General features: G+C 33.8%; 1 protein-coding gene across 1 annotated transcript; it reads left to right on the plus strand.

The window, feature by feature from the left end:
* Positions 1–16,487: 16,487 nt before the first annotated feature.
* LOC131078962 (glutathione S-transferase U7) lies at positions 16,488–18,272 on the plus strand. Its single transcript, XM_058016820.2, has 2 exons — positions 16,488–16,846; positions 17,741–18,272. Exons 1-2 carry the CDS (start codon positions 16,529–16,531, stop codon positions 18,107–18,109), a joined length of 687 nt encoding a protein of 228 aa, XP_057872803.2. The 5' UTR covers positions 16,488–16,528; the 3' UTR covers positions 18,110–18,272.
* The last annotated feature ends 2,153 nt before the right edge of the window (positions 18,273–20,425 follow it).

The following is a 20,425-nucleotide window of genomic DNA, read 5'->3' on the forward strand; positions in this document are numbered from 1 at the left end:
GTCCCACATTGATGATGTCACGCTCTTAGCGATCGATTTTGGCCTATAAAGCTATGCGGTATCATTTTTTGTACACCTTATTTTATGTATTCTTTTGATGAAATACATGCAAGTCATTTAATTTTAGATTTGTTAAATTATGTTTAATATTATCTACAAATATCTCTTGTGTTAATTTTGTTTGTTTTAGGGTACCCCCTCTGTGTCTAGGCCTCGTCCTCAGCGAAAGAAATCCTCGACGACGCCTAAACGTGGGAAGAAGGTAATTGAACACATTTTTAATTTTACAATTGTTTGAAAAGGTTGAAATTGTCTTAGTTGGAATTTGTAAATTGATTAGTGTTTTTTTATCTGTTTTATATATAGCGGCCATTGGGATTTGTAGAATTGTTGAATGCACCTGATACGCCCGAGGATCGAGAGAGGGCAAAGGTATGTATCTCTACTTTATTTTCTTTATTTGATGATTATATGGATGTGTACATGTGAACTTGTGATAAATTATAATCTTATCATTTTTCATACAGGAAATATCCATAGCTGCTTCATCAATGGCGAGCCCTCCTCTGTGTATTGGAAAAGCATCTCAGGCTCCGGTACACTTTTGTTTTATATATTGCATTAATTGTATTTAACCTACAACAATAATCAGTATATTAATTGCATTTAATTTTTAATCTTTTTTCGTATAGGTAATAGCCATAGCTGCTCCATCAATGGCGAGAACTCATCAATCATTATCTTCAAACTTTCAAGTTATTCTTCAAATAATGTGTACGTACACACATTTCTCAACCTCACTATATTCTCTCCAACCTTCCTACATCTTTGGAGGGAGTTGAGTCCACTTGTCCTCTTATCCCTAAATCTTCTCCAACTATCCTATATTCTCTCAATTCTTCTCCTCAGTCAAGGTGAGCAATATGACACCTGGCTTCTCCTTCCACCTTTTCCTCCAACTTGTAGGTGTGAGAGGAACATCTTCCACCTTTATCTCTCACATCTCAACCTCTTGCTCATAGCCATCCAAATTGCAAGATTTAATCGTGATCGTTGATCTCTTCCACCTAAGCTTATGCACTCAAAAATCTATAAATAGAGGTCTCCTAAGACATTTTTGGAACTAATAGATAATCTCATAGTCAACCAGGAGTCTTTATCTTTGCATCCGTGAGTTCATTTGTTTAGCATTTTTAGATTTTTTGAGCAATTTAGTATATATAATTATCATAGCATTAGTTTTTTCACATCATATTATCTACCAGTCCATTCCATACTTGCCATCTTGGAAGCAACCAGTGCTTAACTGAGAGCAAAATCATCTACAACTAAGAACAATGGGGTTAGGATACAATGAGACATAAATCATGAAGGTATAATCTTTTATTTTATTTTTCTTTCATGTTGTTTCACTGTTTGAAGCTTGAGTTATATTTGCATGATGGACTAATGAGTTTACAGGTAACTTCTCTGAGGTGAAACTTAAGTTGATACAGTATCAATGGGAAGCAACGGTCTACAAGATCATTTGTCAACCCACTCTTGTGATTCACATTCTTCCCACAAAAAATACACACATGAAGAGCAAAAACATACAATCTGTCTAGTATAAATAACTGGTGAACTTGCATTTGAACTTCAAAATGAGTGCATGTCACTGGATCCTGCAATTGTACACCAATTTTGATAGTTTTCAATGTCAGATTCAAGTGATCAACCAAAAATATCTATGATCCATTGGCATACCTGCATTACCTGGTCCCATTGTAGAGTTACACCATCACACAATTGTTGCCGCATCTGTCAACTCAGCACCACCTTCGTACTTCAATTGTTCTCTAGCTAGGGCTCTTTTTACGCATGCTCTTGCACCATCGTGCTCTCCCTTTCCATGTCCAGCCTCAGTGAAATTCTAAAAATGTTGTACACTGCTTGTCACATGCATCCTACTCAACCAATAGAACATCCTTGCATTTTTGAATTGTGAGGTGCAATGATCTGACCATATTATGTGTTTCTTGTATTGTATGTTCCTTTCCCTTAAACTATCATAGAAAAATTTAAAGCATCCTTGCACAAACTCTGATGAATGTGTACGATTGCCATTTATGTAGAAGTGGTATTCTCTTACAACCTTTCTATCCTCCTCTGTGCTATCATCTGCATGCATGAATGCTATGTGTACAAAAATACTAACTTGTGTAGAATGGTGATACATATATTTCACTTCATTTTGAGGTTGTAGTGTATAATTTTCAGCAAAATCAACTATAGAGACAATGGTACCAAGAGGAAATGTGTCCTTGCATAACTTTAATTGCTCATCTAACCACTAAGCTCTATGTGTATGCATTATGTACTCATAAACTAGTTTCTCTTTAAACATTCTCTTAAAATCAGCTACACATATATCATTTTTCACTAACTCACATCTGTTCAATTCTTTTCCATCTTTAACCCCATATGTCATTATCTCATACTTTCCAATAGATACTAGTTTCTTACCAATTTCATGTGTGCTATCCAAATGTAGACATCTTGGCAAATGTTGCAAACCACCACATGTAGTACAAGAACCTTTCAAACACATCATCTTATAATAAATGCAACCATCATCTCTTTTACATAACACAGTTGAAATAAATTCTCGTGGTGACTTAGGAGGTGGTTGTATATTGCATTCCTGCAAAACATTGTTAGTGTGAAAACTACAACATATATGACGATAAATATCATAGTGCATGGAAAATTCAATATGTATCCTACAACAACACGTGGTGCATACATGATTAATCTTAGCATAAAAAGGTTTTTCCATTTCAAAAAATCTTTGACTAATTCTTATTTGAGGAAACTTTTGAAGGAATCTTTCATAAAATTTTGTTTGAGTCATATCCAAATAGTATTTGGCATGTGGCTCATGATTTCTAGATCCAATTTGTCTTCTAACAACATCTCTTTGGTTAGGCAAAACCCTTGTGTTGTCGTGCCAAAAAGTTTCAATTAATGTTCTTAGTGAATCAACAAAAACCTTGTCTTTGCATGGTAGTCTACCCGAGAATGACCAAAGAGAATTATTGTTAGGATCCTCTATTTTCTCCCACCTATCTAATGCTTTACATAATGTTGTTCTACTTATGTTTAATAACTTACTTGTTTTTCTTATCAAACGATCTTTTTTAATTTTCTTGCTCATTATGGTTGATGTAATAACACGTCGAGTAAAATTAGAATCTTTAGTACGTGATTTTGAACTAATAGCTTGATATGCATCAAATAGATTTCTTACAATAGTTCTTTCACTATTACTTTAAGATGATCTTAGGTCTAGAATTTCCATTCTCTCTAAAATTCAAAATTTTAATCATTTCAACAATTAATTGGCATCTTGCAGTTTGATTTAAGTTTTCAAAATAGTTTTGTCATATTCCTTTAACCATTCTCCTACAAGTTCATTCATTCATTTTATCGAGCATTGGCTTCAAAATATTCTCATCAATGTCAATTAGATACTTTGGTTTCCTATGAATGATTGTAGGAGGTGTTAACATCGGTGCATTAGGTACATTCATCGCATCAAATAGAGCCAGTGTATGTTTATCATTATGTGCATTAGGTACATTGATTGCATTAGGTTCATATAGTAAATCAAATATTGTTGATGCATCTTCATCGTTTGTTTCATTATTCATTGTGATCTCTTCTTCAATTGCATTATGTTTGTTTGGTAAATCGAATTGAGATGTCGAGGATGACGTACCTTCTTGTCCCATTGTTCTTATGTCATGTAATTTCTTCATACACTGCCTTTGTCTTTCCTTTTCAGCCTCTCGTTGTTCCACCGTTCCTCTCTTGATCTTTCCCATCATTAATACCGATTGTCCTAAATAGAATCATATTACATATATATGTAAACAAAAGTTCTTAAACAATCAAATAATAAAATTGAGCATTATCCTTATTTTTTAAAATCAAAACTATTAAACAATCGTAATAACATTGACCAAACTAATAAGAACAACAATTCAATCATTTGAAATCATGCAATATAAAAATTTCACTTACTTCTACATATAAAATTTTCACAGAAGTGCAGTAACAGTTGCATTGGGGCCTTCAACAACCTTAAAAACTTCTTTTGAGGCCGTTGAGGCTATTGGGCAGCTACAAGTATGTCCAAGAACTATGTACGCGGTATGTTTAGTAACCCCATGTGCGCTTTTAGTCCCTAAAAATGCTTAGCACACCAACGTCCATATTCCCAGTACCCCGTACGCATTACTTGTAGTAAAGAAAATGTGAAGGAAAAGGGAGGGAGGGAGAGGGAGGGAAGGGGGAGAGGGAGAGAGAGGGAGTGGTTCAAAAGAAAGGAGTGATTGTGATAAAGGAGGTGGGAGATAAGACTATTATGTCCTAAGTGGTATATAATGAGATGGGTTAACAAAATATAGTGATGAAAGAGGTGGCAAGAGAAAGTATTGTGTTTCAGGTTGCAGGTTTCATGGAGAATGGAAGAGTAGAAGTGATAGTGAAAGAGGTAGGAGGAGAAAGCTTGAAAGTGTTTTTGAATTTTCTCTACACAAGAAAAGTGGGTGGTAATGATTTTTTTTCCAATTATAAACAACTTGCGAGGCTTGCAACCAATTTTCAGATAAAGAAGTTGTCTACCAAGTTGAATTTGTGTATGGAGGAAGGGAGAGAGGGGGAGCATGTTGGTTTGTGTTTTTTGTAAGAAATATTGGTACTTCTTTTTATATTGTAATAATGGTTCATCTTGCCACCTTAGGACACCATATGACCGCTTAGGACATCATATGATCCTAAAGGCTGATGTGGTGTGCTAAGGGGTTACATGATGTCATTAGGTGTTATGTGGGGTCCTAAGGGAGAGAGGGAGAGAGGGGGAGGGAGGGAGAGAGAGGGAGAGAGAGAGAGGGGGGATGAGAATGTAAGGGAGATAAAAGGGGTAGGGAGAGAGAAAGAGTGGAGAGGGAGAGAAGAAGAGAGAGAGGGATGGGGTATGGAGGAAGGGAGAGAGGGGGAGCATGTTGGTTTATTATTCTTGTAAGCAGTATTGGTATTGCTTTTTATATTGTAATAATGGTTCATCTTGCCACCTTATGACACCGTAATGTCATATTTCCATCTTGACCCCTTAGGACATCATATACTCCTAAAGGGTCATGTGGTGTTATTTGGGGTCCTAAGGGGAGAGAGAGAGAGAGAGAGAGAGAGAGAGAGAGAGAGAGACCACATGACCCCTTAGAGAACCACATTAGGGTTATATGGTGTCGTTAGGGGTCATATTGTGTCCTATGACCCCTTAGGACACCATATGGGGTCGTTATGGGTCATATGGTGTCTTTAGGGGTCATATAGTATCTTGTGACCCCTTAGGATACTATATGACCCCTTAGGTGTCGTTAGGGGTCATATTGTGTCCTATGACACCTTAGGACACCATATGACCCCTTACGACACCATAAGGTGTCGTTATGGGACATATGTTGTCCTTAAGGATATATGATATCATGTGACCCCTTAGGACACCATATGACCCCTTAGGTGACGTTATGGGTCATATTGTGTTCTAAGGGGTCATATTTTGTCATATGAACCCTTAGGACACCATATGAACCTTTAGGTTCCGTTAGAGGTCATATTGTGTCCTAAGGGGTCATACAGTATCCTATGACCCCTTAGGACACCATATGACCCCTTAGGTGTTGTTATGGGTCATAATGTGTCCTTAGGGGTCCTATTATGTCCTACTACCCCTTAAGACACAATGTGACCCCTTACAACACCATATGGTGTCATTATGGGCCGTATGGTGTTCTAAGGGGTCATATGGTGTCCTATGACCCCTTAGGACACCATATGACCCCTTAGGTGTCAAATTTTGTATACAGTATTGTAACTGCTTTTTATATTGTAATAATGGTTCATCTTGCCACCTTAGGACACCGTATGACCCCTTAGGACATCATATGCTCCTAAAGGGTCATGTGGTATTATGTGGGGTCCTAAGGGAGAGAGAGAGAGAGAGAGAGAGAGAGAGAGAGAGAGAGAGAGAGAGAGAGAGAGAGAGAGAGAGAGAGAGAGAGAGAGAGGAATAAAAAGGGAGGGAGGGAGATGGGGGGAGAGGAAAAGATGTCACATGATGTTGTTAGGAGTCACGTGGGGTCCTAATTGAGCCACACATGTGTTACAACACCATATGACCCCTTAAGATATCATACATGGTCCGAAGGGGTCATATGGCATCATTGGGGTCATGTAGGGTCATAATGGGGCCGCACATGTGTTAGTACATCATATGACCCCTTATATTGTCTTAAGGGGTCATATGTGTGCTAAGGGACCTTACATGATGTCATTAGGTGTTATGTGGGGTCGGGAGAGAGAGAGAGAGAGAGAGAGAGAGAGAGAGAGAGAGAGAGAGAGAGAGAGAGAGAGAGAGAGGAATACAATGTACAATAAGATATCAAAAGACAATATATATCAATATACATGTACGTGTACATACACAAAATATCAAAAGATAATACCCATACGTCATACACATATTATATACATATACATACATATTACATACATACATATGTGTGTATATATACACATATTATATACATATATACATACAATATCTATATATATACAAAATATACATATACATATATGTATGCACACACACACATTTTAAACATACACATTAATTTCTTTATGTTAGAGTATCACAGGTAGAACCGCGTACACGGTATTTTCTCCTTAGAACCGCGTACACAATGCTTATTCAAAAGAAACCCCGTACACTCTCTTGTCCGTTTAGGCTTGTGAATAGGCTTGAATGACAAAGCTGTGGTTTGGAAGTTTGATTTCCCTCCATTTCCCTCCTCTTTTTTTTTTTTTTTTATGAACTTGGTTTCTTGACCTTGTCATCATCAGGTTTACACTTCATCAAGTGGGTATTTTTAAAATTTCCACCAAATTTTCACCCATCTTCTGAGATTTCTAACCATATAATTTTTTTAAAATTTGAACAATAATAACTTATTATTATTGAATTTCTTTTATCAGTATCTCCATAGTTCTCAGAGACATACGTGTACCATTTTTTTAATACCTTTTGACCTATTTATCCAAATTTAAAAAACTTTATATATTATTGTAGTGCACTTGATTCTTTATAATTTTAAAAGAATTTTTTTGCATTTTTGATTGTTTTGGTGCAAGTTATGCTTCGTGCATGAACAGGTACCCCGATTTTCAGGATGCTCGATTGGAAAAATCATTAAAAAATAATAATAATAAAATAATACACAACTTCTAGTGCTCACTTAGAACTATCTTTCTGCAAAGTATTTGTCAAAATACTAAATCTAACTATGACTTTTTTGATGCGCACGTCAGACACTATGTTATGTTTTTCAGAAAAAATCAGGGTTTGTTTTTCATGCGCGAAGGATTTGACCCCCTTAATCTTATCCAATTTTTTTAAAAATAGTAGTTTGGAAACTAGATTTAGAGTACTACAATATTTGTTCTTTGAGTATCTTCATATCTTGAGTGGATGACTCTCATCTTTCTCCTCCAAGTTCAGGTTTACCTAATTTCAAAAAAAAAAGTGTCCACTTATACCCCCCTTTTTGCACACCATCTTGGTGCACTTACCCAACCAACCAAACAACATGCATAATATTTAGTCTTGAAGCTGTCAAATACAAAAATCCACCGATCATGGATCTATAAATCTTTTGATCCACTTCCAAAAATTCATCATCCTTTCTTAAATGACACCATAGGGGTTCTAACTAACTTACAATTATCCATAGCAAAATTCTTCAACATCTCCTTGATGTACTTGGCTTGAGAAATGAAAATACCATATTTTGACTGTGTTACTTGAAGACCAAGAAAAAATGACAACTTACCAATCATCGACATCTCAAATTCTTTCTACATTTCTTCTGCAAACTTCTTGCAAACATCTTCATCTCCACCAAAAATGATATCCAACATATACAACCACTATCAATAGTTTCTCACTCTCAACTTTGAAATAAAGATTACTATATGTGGTAGCTTTCTTGAAGTTTTTCTGCAACGAATATCTATCCAAGCTTACATACCAAGCTCTAGGAGCTTGCTTGAATCCATAAAGTGCCTTCTTGGATCTGTAGACCATATTCAAATCTTTTGACAACTAAAACCCATCCGGTTGTTCAAGGTGAACCTCTTCTTGAAGTTCTCCATTCAAGAATGCTAACTTAACATCCATATGATATACCTTAAAGTTCTTGAAGGCATCAAATGCAAGAAACATCCTTATAGCTTCTATCCTAGCTACCAGAGCAAAAGTCTCCTCAAAGTCTCTACCTTCAACTTGTGAATAACATTTACAAACTAGTATTACCTTGTTCCTTGTGACATCTCCATCTTCATTTAGCTTGTTCCAGAACATCCACTTTGTTCCTATCACATTCTTGTCCACCAATCTAGGTACCAACTCCCATGTCTAATTCTTTTCTATCTTATTCAGTTCTTCTTCCAATGTCTTCATCCATCCATAATCTTTGCTAGCCTTTGTAAAGGTCTTTGGCTCCACCTTATATAAGAAACACGAGTTTTCTTGTTCAATAGTCTCAACAATTCTTCTTTTGGTCTGAACTCCCTTGTCTTTATCTCCTATAATCTAATATTTTGAATGATTCTTCTACACATACTTTGCAGGTGTTTTAGGTGCTTTTTCAGATTCCTTTTCTTCTACATTTAATTCTTCTTTTTCTTCTAGAACGTTCTTATCTTCCACAATAATGGGAGTGTCTTCTATTTAAATATTAGGTTCTAGTGTAACCTGACTCCATTATTGACTTACTCTGACATTTGTACTTTCCACAATTTTCTTCAGAGTCTTGTTGTAGCATTGGTATGCATTACTCCTTGCAGAGTATCCTAGAAATATTCCTTAATTAGATCTTGCATCAAAATTTCCCAAATCCTTTTCATCTCTTCTGATGTAGTACTTCCAATCATTCTGAAATATTTGACGGTAGGTGATCTTTCATACCATAGCTCATAAGGTATCTTTATGTGATTCACTCTCACTTGTACCTTGTTAAGAATATAGACACCAGTTTGGTCAACTTCTTTCTAATACACATTAGGCAGGTTAGCATTTTTCAACATAGTTATAGGCATTTCAAAAATAGTCCTATTCTTTCTTTCAACAACTTCATTTTTCTCTCAAGTCCTAGGTACAAATAATTGCCTTCTAATACCATGCTCTTCACAAAATCTATCAAATTCATTTGATGTAAATTTTCCACCTCTATCAGACCTTAAACATTCAATCTTAGCTTGTATTTGACTCTCAACCATATATTTGAACACCTTAAATATATCTAGTGCTTCTGATTTCTCCTTTGAGAAAGTAGCCCATGTCATTCTAGAATAATCATCAATGAGTAACATATAATACCTTTCACCATTTAGTCCTCTTGTCCTTGTATGTCCACATAGGTTTGCATGAATAAACTCCAATGGTTTTGTAGTAGAATATTCGTTGTTCTTGAATGTGTTCCTTGTTTGCTTTCCCATCTAACTTTCGTTGCACATTGTATTGAAATGTTTGATATTTTTTTGCAAATCTCTTAAAAATTGAGTAGAATTAATCTTCACTCTATTGTAGAAGTTAATGTGTCCCATCCTTTTGTGCCACAACCAACATTCATTTCTTTGTGCCAACAAATAACTACTTCCTCTGTTTTCATTTACATTCTAGACATTAGCATTTGTTCTTATACCTTTTTCAACTAACCTTTCGAAACCTCCTTTTCCGATCTCACATATGACCCATGAAATATGAGCTTGTAGCCTTTATTGCACATTTTACTCACACTCAAAAGATTATGTCTCAAACCTTTAAAGCATAATAAACATCATCTATCTTATGCTTACCATCAATGGATATGGTTCCTTTACCACAAAAAGGTGCAACCTCCTCACCAACAAACTTCAATGATCTACCATCATACTTTTCAGAGTCTATGAACTTCCTTTTGTCACTTGTCATATGATTTGAGCATCCAGAATCAATTATCCAAGCTTTAGGTTCCACTTTTGCATGTAGTGTAGTCTTCACAATCATTTAAATTAAATTGTTCTTCTCATCATGAAGGATAAAATATTTTTCATTATCCTTTTCTTCTATGGCTAAAAATAACGACTCATTATTTAAGTCATCACAATATTCTTCTTCAAAGGAATAGGTCTCCACTGAACAAAAATTATTTTTAGACTTGTCTCTATCATTTATTCTTTTATTTTTGTCATCTCTTCTAAAGTTATCCTTTCTCTTGTTATCATCATCAAATCTCTTATAGTTATCTTCCTTGAAAGTACATCTAGTAGTATAATGACCAATTCTTCCACAATTAAAAAAATTAAAGAGAAAAATACCTTTCTATTTTCTGAATCCTTTCTTTAGTCTTCTCAAAAATTTTACTTCCACATCATCCAAATCATTCCTTGTTTTAGGTACACATTCAATCTTCTTGGTAGTTTTGAATGCAACTTACTTCTTGAAATTGTGTTGATCCTAAAACTCTAATAACTCAAAGGTAAAGAGTGATCCATAGATCTGATCCAAGGTATATGTATCCATGTTATCACTTTCTTCAATAGCATACAACACAGGTTTATAAGATCTAGGCAATATCCTCATTACTTTTTACAACTTCATTTTCTTCCAATTTTTTGCTAATACCTCTAATTGCACTTACTAAGTCATTCACTAAGTGTTGGTAAGCTTCAATGTTGTCATCTTCAAACATGCTTAGAGTCTCAAATTTATACTTTAGATTTTGCAACTTGACTTGCTCAATATTTTGATCTCCTTCATAAATGTTGCTCAACTTATCCCAAATTTCCTTTATAGTTTTGTAGCCCATTACCTTCAAGAAGTCCTAGTCACTCAAACTACTGACAATTGCATTTCTTGCCTTGGCATTATTCTCACGTGCCATGATCTCATTCAGAGTAGAAGGACCACCAGTTGAAGTAGTATAGCTAGTCTTAATAATATCCCATATTCCAAGCAGCAAAGAGTTCAAATGCTATTCCATCCATGCCTTCCAAAAAGACTAATTTGTGTCATCAAACTTTGGTACTTTGTAACCATTCTTCTGCACCATCTTGGACCTTCCTCAAGCGGTTAAGATTTTCTTAAAGGAACCTTTCTCTGATACCAATTGTTGAACATACCACAAGATTGAGAGTGGGGGGGATGAATCAATCTTGAGCAAATATTTAGATCTTATACAATCACAAATACTTATAATTGTCTTTGATCAACCAAGCATTGATGAAAGATAAAACAATAATAAACAAACACATGAACACTAGATTTTTACGTGGAAAATCCAATATGGAAAAAACCACGGTGAGAATCACACTCACAATATGAATAATTGAATACAATGTTTTAGGCACAAGGCCAAGGAAGCTCACTTCTCTTGGTTTGAACTTGTAGGCTAAGGCACACAACCTTAGGGAAAGATACAATGGACTTATTGTACTGAGACACACGATCCTAGGGAAAGATACATATCTGTACTGAGACACTTGATCCCAGGGAAAGATATAAATTTGCACAAGATGCCAAAAGGACTCATCATATTCTAGAAGGCACAAAGAAAATATGAATTGAACCGAGTAGGATCTCCTAATCATAAACATGCCACAAACTAATGTTCACACTTATTCCACACACATACTTCTCCATCATCCTCAATCAATTCACACCACAATTCACACATTTGCACAACTATTTATATCAAATTATTCATTGAAACACTCAACTAGGTCGACCACAGATAGGATAAACATAAATTACACAATGTTGGCCACCATGAGCAACTGAGATAAATTATGTACAATTAGGAGATAAAGGGGACCCAAATACATCACAACATGTCTTGCTAAGTCGATTATAATGAAACACACACACCAATACATCTTCCAAAGTAAGCATCAAAGGTAACTTGTAGATAAACAATAAAGCACATTGTTAACCAGTCGGCCCACAAAAATATCCAATACAAATGACTTAATGCATATCTTCACACGCCATGGTAAGAAACATAGCAATGCCTTAACTCAACCTCCAATGCATATACAGATCAAAAGTGTATGATCTGGAAATAAGATAAATCAACTAAGTCAACCAGAGACCAACATTATAGACAACACTGAACACCACTTTACTTGTGGAGCAAACCACCACTTGAATTCTGAACTAAGACATTGCACAAGCAATATGAACATATCCTCCAAGCCACAACACTTGAACTAACTCTAGAGAAATGCAAAGCATTCTTCAGACCAGTCTTGACAGACAACCTCACTGTTAGCAAACTACAACCAACTTCAATACCTAAAATGCTAAGGACCTAAAAACATAATAGTGTAACAACCACAGAACATAGACATTAAATATAGAGCCACAAGATGTCATCTTCAAAAGTGAAGGAATGTGGAGTATTCTCTCATAAAGACTTTAAATACTCTTTCCTACATATTTCAACTTCCAATATTATCACCTTTCGAAAACACCACATACTCAATATCACCACTAGACATCATAACAACATCTGAACACTCATTTACGGACCATACATACCAAGCAACAATCAGAATGACAATAATGACCACAACTGTACTGAAAACACAACTGAACAACTACAACTTCCTCTTCACCTTTGACATTAATACACATAGGTGTGACATCAATGACAATACCATGCAAACTACCAATAATCTCCCATGACAACAAGTTTGACACCAATGACAACACAAATTCACATTTCAATCACTTTCATTGTTAGATGTTGTAATCGTTAAAAAGAATGACCTCCCTTCTCAAATAACATATGATAGTGATGAAAATATTTTTTAAATCCTATTCTTTATAGTGTTGATATCATTAATGATCCCATGGTTAGTAAGTTTAGGGGAATTGCAAGTGGATTCTCACATATTAGGTTCTCTACATCATAATATTATGATCACATGCATGATTATATATTTTTTAATGTACACATATAGGGAAACTTTAAATGATTAAAATTCAATATAGTTTAATGTGTCTCATTGAGATCTTATAATGCATTAATTTATATTTCTTATGCTTCTATTAATTTTTTTGATAATTTCCCTAGAGCATGTTATCATTATGCTTGTACATTTTATATCTCTTCAACCACTAGTTAAGGAGTCTTTTGGCTATACCTATCATTTCATATGATACATCATTCTTATAATACCATAACAAATCTCATAATGAACATCATGCTAATATTTTTTGGATTGTACTAAGTGTGGTTATATTTCTATCTCCTATTCTATATAAGAGATTGCATGTCATGTTATTACCACATCTAATGAAAATGTTGTTTAGTGGGGAAAAACATTGAGAGATTTCAATACCTAGAAGGATCTTGCCCACATAGTGCTAACACAGAATTTGCAATACAAGATCAACACTTTTTTCCAGTAAGATAATAAATTTATCCAAATAAGTGCCCCTAAAAACTTTGGTTGCTTATAGTAGGGTATATAGAAACACAATGGGTGAATTTATTATAGTAAAGGATACAATCAAACTATATCTCATTGATAAAACTATGATGTATATCTACTTTCAATATTGATAGTAAAAAACTAGATTTGAATAAAGCCTCAACATTGTAAGGAGGACCTTCTCATTATTATTAATAAGGAAAATCACAACTTTAAGGAACCTAGCTCATCGCATGACATAATTACTTATGAAACTATTAAACAAGATGTGACAATTTTGGAAATGTTTACATAATAAGAATTAAGTGGTAGGATACATGAATCAAGATGGTGGCTGATCTAAGTATTCTATACATATTACATTAGAAATAATAGTATTCCAACAAAATAAAGTTAAGAGAACAATTATAAATTCTATACATGATCATTTTCTGTGTCAACAATAAAGGATCTATTGAAAAGACTCTAAAACAAGGGAATGTAATGTAAGTAAAAATATCAAAGATGCCATACCTGTACACAATATTTTCTCATAATGAAAAAATCATTAATGTGATCCACCACTTATAACACCTTAAGGGGCATTACCATGAGGGAGGCAATGCATTTTAATATCATAATGGATATTGGTATATATTAAGCTCACACTCTTGACTATTTTACATGATTATCAATAGATTATATGTCCATGCAACTTGGAGGAAATATTTTATTTATTTTTGTAGGATCACACACTCATACTTGATCTTCTTGGGGGGTAAATAGTGGGATCATCTTTTTAACACATCAATCACCTATGCATGTACAAATACTTTAGTGTGACTTCTCCACTCAAATAGGTTTAAATTTACAAATCATTTAATCACCTTAACAAAATAATTTCAAGCTTCCATTGTCATATTATGTTTTTCTATCTCCTCACTATATGTTCATTCCTTTTGTAGTAAAAAATGATGGCGCATTTATTATCCATTAATTCTATTTTTAATTCATGCATATATTAAATAGATGATCCATAGTTCCTTCAATGTAATTTCATTTCTTCTACTTAGAAAATATTTCTATACCACATGTTACTTTTTTGTGTATTTCTACTTTGGCATGTAAACTCAATTGTTTTTACACATACCAAAGTGAGGGGAAATTGTAGAGCATAAAAGTGCATACCATAATAATTTTCTCGTATGATTTTAGCTTACTTTGGTTTGATGTATTGGATGCATGATTTTAACACACGGTTAAAGACTTTTTTGGCATGTTCACTAACTCAAGACCTAACCCATCACCTATATATGCTAATTTTATATATTTAGATAACTATTCATCAAGTTCTTAGTCGTCTATTTATCTAGGACACAATCACAATTTATGATCCTATCCTTTTAACAAGATCACTGGAACAATCTTGTCCTCTATTTTCAAATTTTAATTTTCACATTCTAAGGCTAACATTTTATGGATCTAACTACTAATTGTTGGCATGGACATCAAATTTTTAAAATCATGAACCTAGGGCCATGCATTCTAAGACATCATCCTAGTCATTTAGACATCATTGACTTACAAGGTACATGATTAAGCATTTTCAAGGTCATGTACACTTTCCTCCTATAATGTAGGTACATCAATTACATTAGTCATCCATTATCATACAACAACAAACACTCAACCTCTCTATCTCAGTTGGTATCTATCGTCAAGGCATGCATTGTCCACACTCTTGAATACAACCATAGATAAGATTGCATTAATAAAATCAAAATTCAAGGATGGATCTCACAACATTCATTATTATCCACACATCAATGTTCATTGCCACCCATGTATTTCAACTATTAATTCAATCACGAGACTTGACTTAGGTTGAAGGAATTCTAGAACTTCAATTCTTGCATAACAAGCTCCAAAATGCTATTTAGTACCACCCTTTATATCCTTACTTTAACTGCAATTAGGGAAGCATTCTTTGTAGCTATTGCAAACCCAATTTTACTCTAAATAAGATCACAATTTTGTTAAATAAGATTGTAAATTTATAGAACAAAATTGAAAGCAAATATTTTATCCTGACCACTCAACCACTCTCTTGACCTTTAGATCTATAGCTTAATACTAATTTTCAATTTTCTATCTTCTATCACTATATCTCTTCATCTAAAATTCATTTCAAAACACAGTTTAATTGCATCAATTTAACCCACACTAAAGATGTGCTATTTTGAATACCAACAAATGGTACATACGATTAACTTCTGCACCATCTATAGAGATATACAATATCTTTTCATTGTCTACTCCTTCCTTTCTTTGAAGCACTCTTCCTATATTTCATTATTTTAGCACTCCCATTTAAATAATAATAATGGCTAGTCCAGAGGTTTGAAACACGCATCAAGTGTGCCAATGTCATGAGTAAAGACACCACTAAAATTGAAAACTAATCCAACAGTCAATGCTTATCTCTTCTCAAATTTCTCTCTCCAATTACACCTTATTCACATCATTATCAGCTAGACAAGCAATCACAGAATGATGATCTTCACGAGAAAAATTATTTTTAAAGCTCCCTTCATTGTCAAAGAATAGGGTGTTTTCAAACGTTGCACATGTCTGCTTCCTCTGTTTGACTTGCTGGAGAAAATCACCAAGGATTTTGTAAACAAAAACAAAGAATCACACAGAAACTTCTTGGAAAATAGCATAAAAAGTTTGAAAATGGCTTGTGAATAGATATCCACAAAATGGGTCATATTCAAGAATCACAGAGAAGCTTCACCGAAAGAGCTGGCACATTGTGGTGCTGGCCCATGGAAAAGAGATGGAAATGGGCTCCAAAAATGTCAATGTAAATTGCGTAGAGAGCACGAATAGAACAATAATCAGTGATGGGTAGACTTTATATTTTACTATAAGAATGGAGGGAGGTGAGCAAAATCTGTAAACAAGAATGGGGGAATCAGAAGTAAAGGTGCTGGGTAGTTGGGAAAGCTTTTATGCTACTAGAGTGCGTATTGCACTGGAGTTGAAAGGGGTGGAATATGAATATGTTGAGGAGGATTTAAGAAACAAAAGTGAGCTGTTACTGCAATCAAATCCTGTGCATAAAAAGATTCCTGTGCTCGTCCACAAGGGGAAACCCATTGTAGAATCGCTCATAATTCTTGAGTACATAGATGAAACGTGGAAAGGAGGCGTTGAGTTGCTGCCTGAAGATCCATATGAGAGGGCCATGGTCCGTTTCTGGTGTCACTTCATAGATAATGAGGTAACATTCTCTGTTTGCTTTTTTCTCTGGTTAATTTTGGGATACATGCAGCCATACTATAACATCCTAACGCCATAAAATGCTTTTAGATTTAAGAGTTGTTTTCATAGCCATTTTTTTCGATGATGGGTGATTGAAGGTCAGGTTTAAACACCACCTTCTAAGTTTTGATGGGTGATTGGCGGTCAGGTTTAAACAACACTTTCTAAGTTTTGATTTGTTTAGGTTCATTCTCCTTTTTGATGATGGATAATTGAAGGTCAAGCTTAAATAATGCGTTCTAATCTTTGACTCGTTTATGTGGCTCATCTCTTTTTGATGATGGGTAATTGAAGCTTAGGCTTAAACAACACACTCTAAGCTTTGACTTGTTTGGGTGGCTCATGTCTTTTCAATGATGGGTAGTTGAAGGTTAGGCTTAAACAATACGTTTTAAGCTTTGACCTGTTTAGGTGGCACATCTCTTTTCATTGATGGGTAATTGAAGCTCGAGCTTATACAAAATGATTTAAGCTTTGACTTGTTTAGGTGGCACATCTCTTTTCATTGATGGGTAATTGAAGCTCGAGCTTATACAAAATGATTTAAGCTTTGACTTGTTTAGGTGGCTCATCTCTTTTCATTGATGGGTAATCAACAGTTAGGCTTAAACAACATGCTCTAAGATTTGACTTGTTTAGGTGGTTGATTTGAAAAGACAACACACTCAAATCTTTGACTCGTTTAGGTGGTTCATACGGAATTACACTAGTCTAGGATCCACTTATTAATGTGATTCAGATGAGCCACCTAAACATCAAATCTTAAAATGTGATTTAAAATGTTGATAAAAAATATTTTATAGAATCTAATATGAAGTTATTGCATGGTATTTAACTGTGATTATATATATAGCTTGGAGGAACCATGAGGAGGATGGGGAAATGCAAAGCTGGTGAAGAGAGAGATGCGGCTAAACAAGCAGTTGTTGCAAAATATGTGTTGTTGGAAGAAGCTATGGCTACCACTTTTTCAGGGAGGCCATTTTTTGGAGGGGAAACAATTGGACTTCTTGATATTGCTTTGGGTGCTGCCGCAGTGTGGATCCGAATTGCTGAGATGCTTGAAAATGTAAAGTTCATAGACAATGAGAACACGCCTCTTCTCCATGCATGGATTGAACGCTTTTCCAATGTGGATTGCATTAAGAAATTGCAACCTAGCTTTGACCATGCAATGGACCATATTCAACAAAGGATTACGGAGGCCAAAGCAAAGGCCTAATGTAAAATGTCTACTTACTACGAAACAAAACTTAATAAATAAATAGAAAAAAACTCCATAATAATTGCTTTAATAAGAGTTGTTAATGCACCATATTTATCTTATTGATGGTGAATTAATTTGACTAAATTTATGTAAATAATAAGGATTTAAAAGAAATTTAGGATAGAAATATTGTACCACAATATGAGGTTATATATAAGAAGTTTTTTATTGTATTTCTTTTATATTTCAATAGTTGACATTATTTAGTGGATTTCAAATCATTATAAATTCATGTTGTGTACATTTATATGTTATTATTAGATTAATTTAGAACTTTAATGTTCAACAATGTTGTATAAAAACACTTGAATTAAAAACTACTTTTTAGTGGATTCGTTTTTGTAAGCCTAATGGGTCCTCCTTTTATGGAAGGATTTGACTCTTGCAACATAAAATTTGAGGATGGATTTGTGAATAGTATATACTTAAGTATTGTTGACATTTTTTGTATGCATGTACAAAATTTAGATAAAATTCATGACGAGTTCTAACCCTCTCAAAAAATAATTTATTTCTATAAAAAAAATTCATTATTTCAAGGCTTCAATAATTAATGTCACAACCCTCCTTTATCACTTCTGATTTGATACAATTTCTATTATATCTTTTTGTGTGGTTGAGCTATTGAATATGGTTGAATAAATATTATAAAAGGTTAAATAATGGACCCACATACACACTTGGAGAATATAATTTAAATAGGCATTATTTATTTATTCTTTTTCCCATTCCCAATTATGGCACATGTTGTAGGAGAAATTAGAAGCTTCTAGAGGAATTTTCATTTTTTAATACCTTGCATGTAACTCCCCCACTAGGATATTAATCAATTTTGCATGGATCCAATATTGGAAAAAGAATCTCATTTCCAGTTAATTTCTCTAGATAGCGGAATTAAGAGGTTTTTCTTATATATTGTATGCAAATTTTCAAAAGAGGGGGTATGGATCCAATATTGGAAAAAGAATCTCATTTCCAATTAATTTCTCTAGATAGTGGAATTAAGGGGTTTTTCCTATATATTGTATGCAAATTTTCAAAAGAGGGGGTTGATTATCTTTATTGAAGAAAAGTTTTCTCAAGCATTAGTTTTTTTTTGTAGTCACATTTCATTGTAGGATTGTTAAGTAGTTGTTTGAAGAAATTCAAAGAAAGGTTGCAAGGAAGGATCAAGGGAGGCTAGTTGAAGAATTCAAAGGGGATTCTACATCAAGCTGCAAGTATCTAGGTTCTCCTGTCTTTTTTTTATTTGAATCATGCATCTTGTTCTTGCTGTGAATTAGATTAACTAAATGAAATCTTGTTTCAAATTCTTGCTATGAATTAGATTAATGAAATCTTGTTTTAGATACTTGCTGTGAATTAGATTAAATAAATAAAATCTTGTTTCAAATTCTTGTTGTGAATTAGATTAACTAAATGAAATCTTGTTTCAAATTCTTGTTGTGAATTAGATTAATGAAATCTTGTTTTAGATACTTGCTGTGAATTAGATTAAATAAATAAAATCTTGTTTCAAATTCTTGCTGTGAATTAGACTAAATAAATAAAATCTTGTTTCAAACTCTTGTTGTGAATTAGATTAAACAAATGAAATCTTGTTTTAAATTCTTGCTGTGTGTTAGAATGAATAAATGAAATCTTGTTTTCATGTGAATGAAACTATTTGGGATTAAAGATTAATTTCAATCTTGTTTTTCTTGTTTTCTTTCCTCTGAACAAAACTTATTGTGAATGGAAATTGATTTCTCATATAAGAATTTTTGTGTTGAATTTAAATTTGTTCATGTATACCAAAACTTATTTAATTCCTGAGAGTAAATCCATATTTTCTTCCCTCTCTTGATATCGATTTGATTTCTTCCTCTCTATAGATGAACATGGCTGTCATGAGAGAAAATTTATAAAATCTCCCCTCTGCTATATTTGCTTGCCTCAATTTCCAGCATAATGGATTTTCTTTATGCTCCTGTGAAATCATCTGAAATAATTTCTCTCCATTATTCCTATGATTAAATTCTTATTTTATTTTTATATTAACATTTTTATATATGCCCCTCTTAATCTATTAATAAAACTAGAATAAAACCATATATATATATATATATATATATATATATATATATATATATTGCTTTATTAAAATTTTTACGATAAAAAAAAAAAGAGAATAAAATAAAATAAAGTTCAAAAATTTGCTTGCATGAATTAAAGTTTAACGGCCAACGCATGGGAGGGGGGGAGGCGGAGTTAATGCAACCGCCGGGGAGT

This window comes from Cryptomeria japonica, chromosome 10 (assembly GCF_030272615.1).
Source record: "Cryptomeria japonica chromosome 10, Sugi_1.0, whole genome shotgun sequence".
NCBI lineage: Eukaryota > Viridiplantae > Streptophyta > Pinopsida > Cupressales > Cupressaceae > Cryptomeria > Cryptomeria japonica.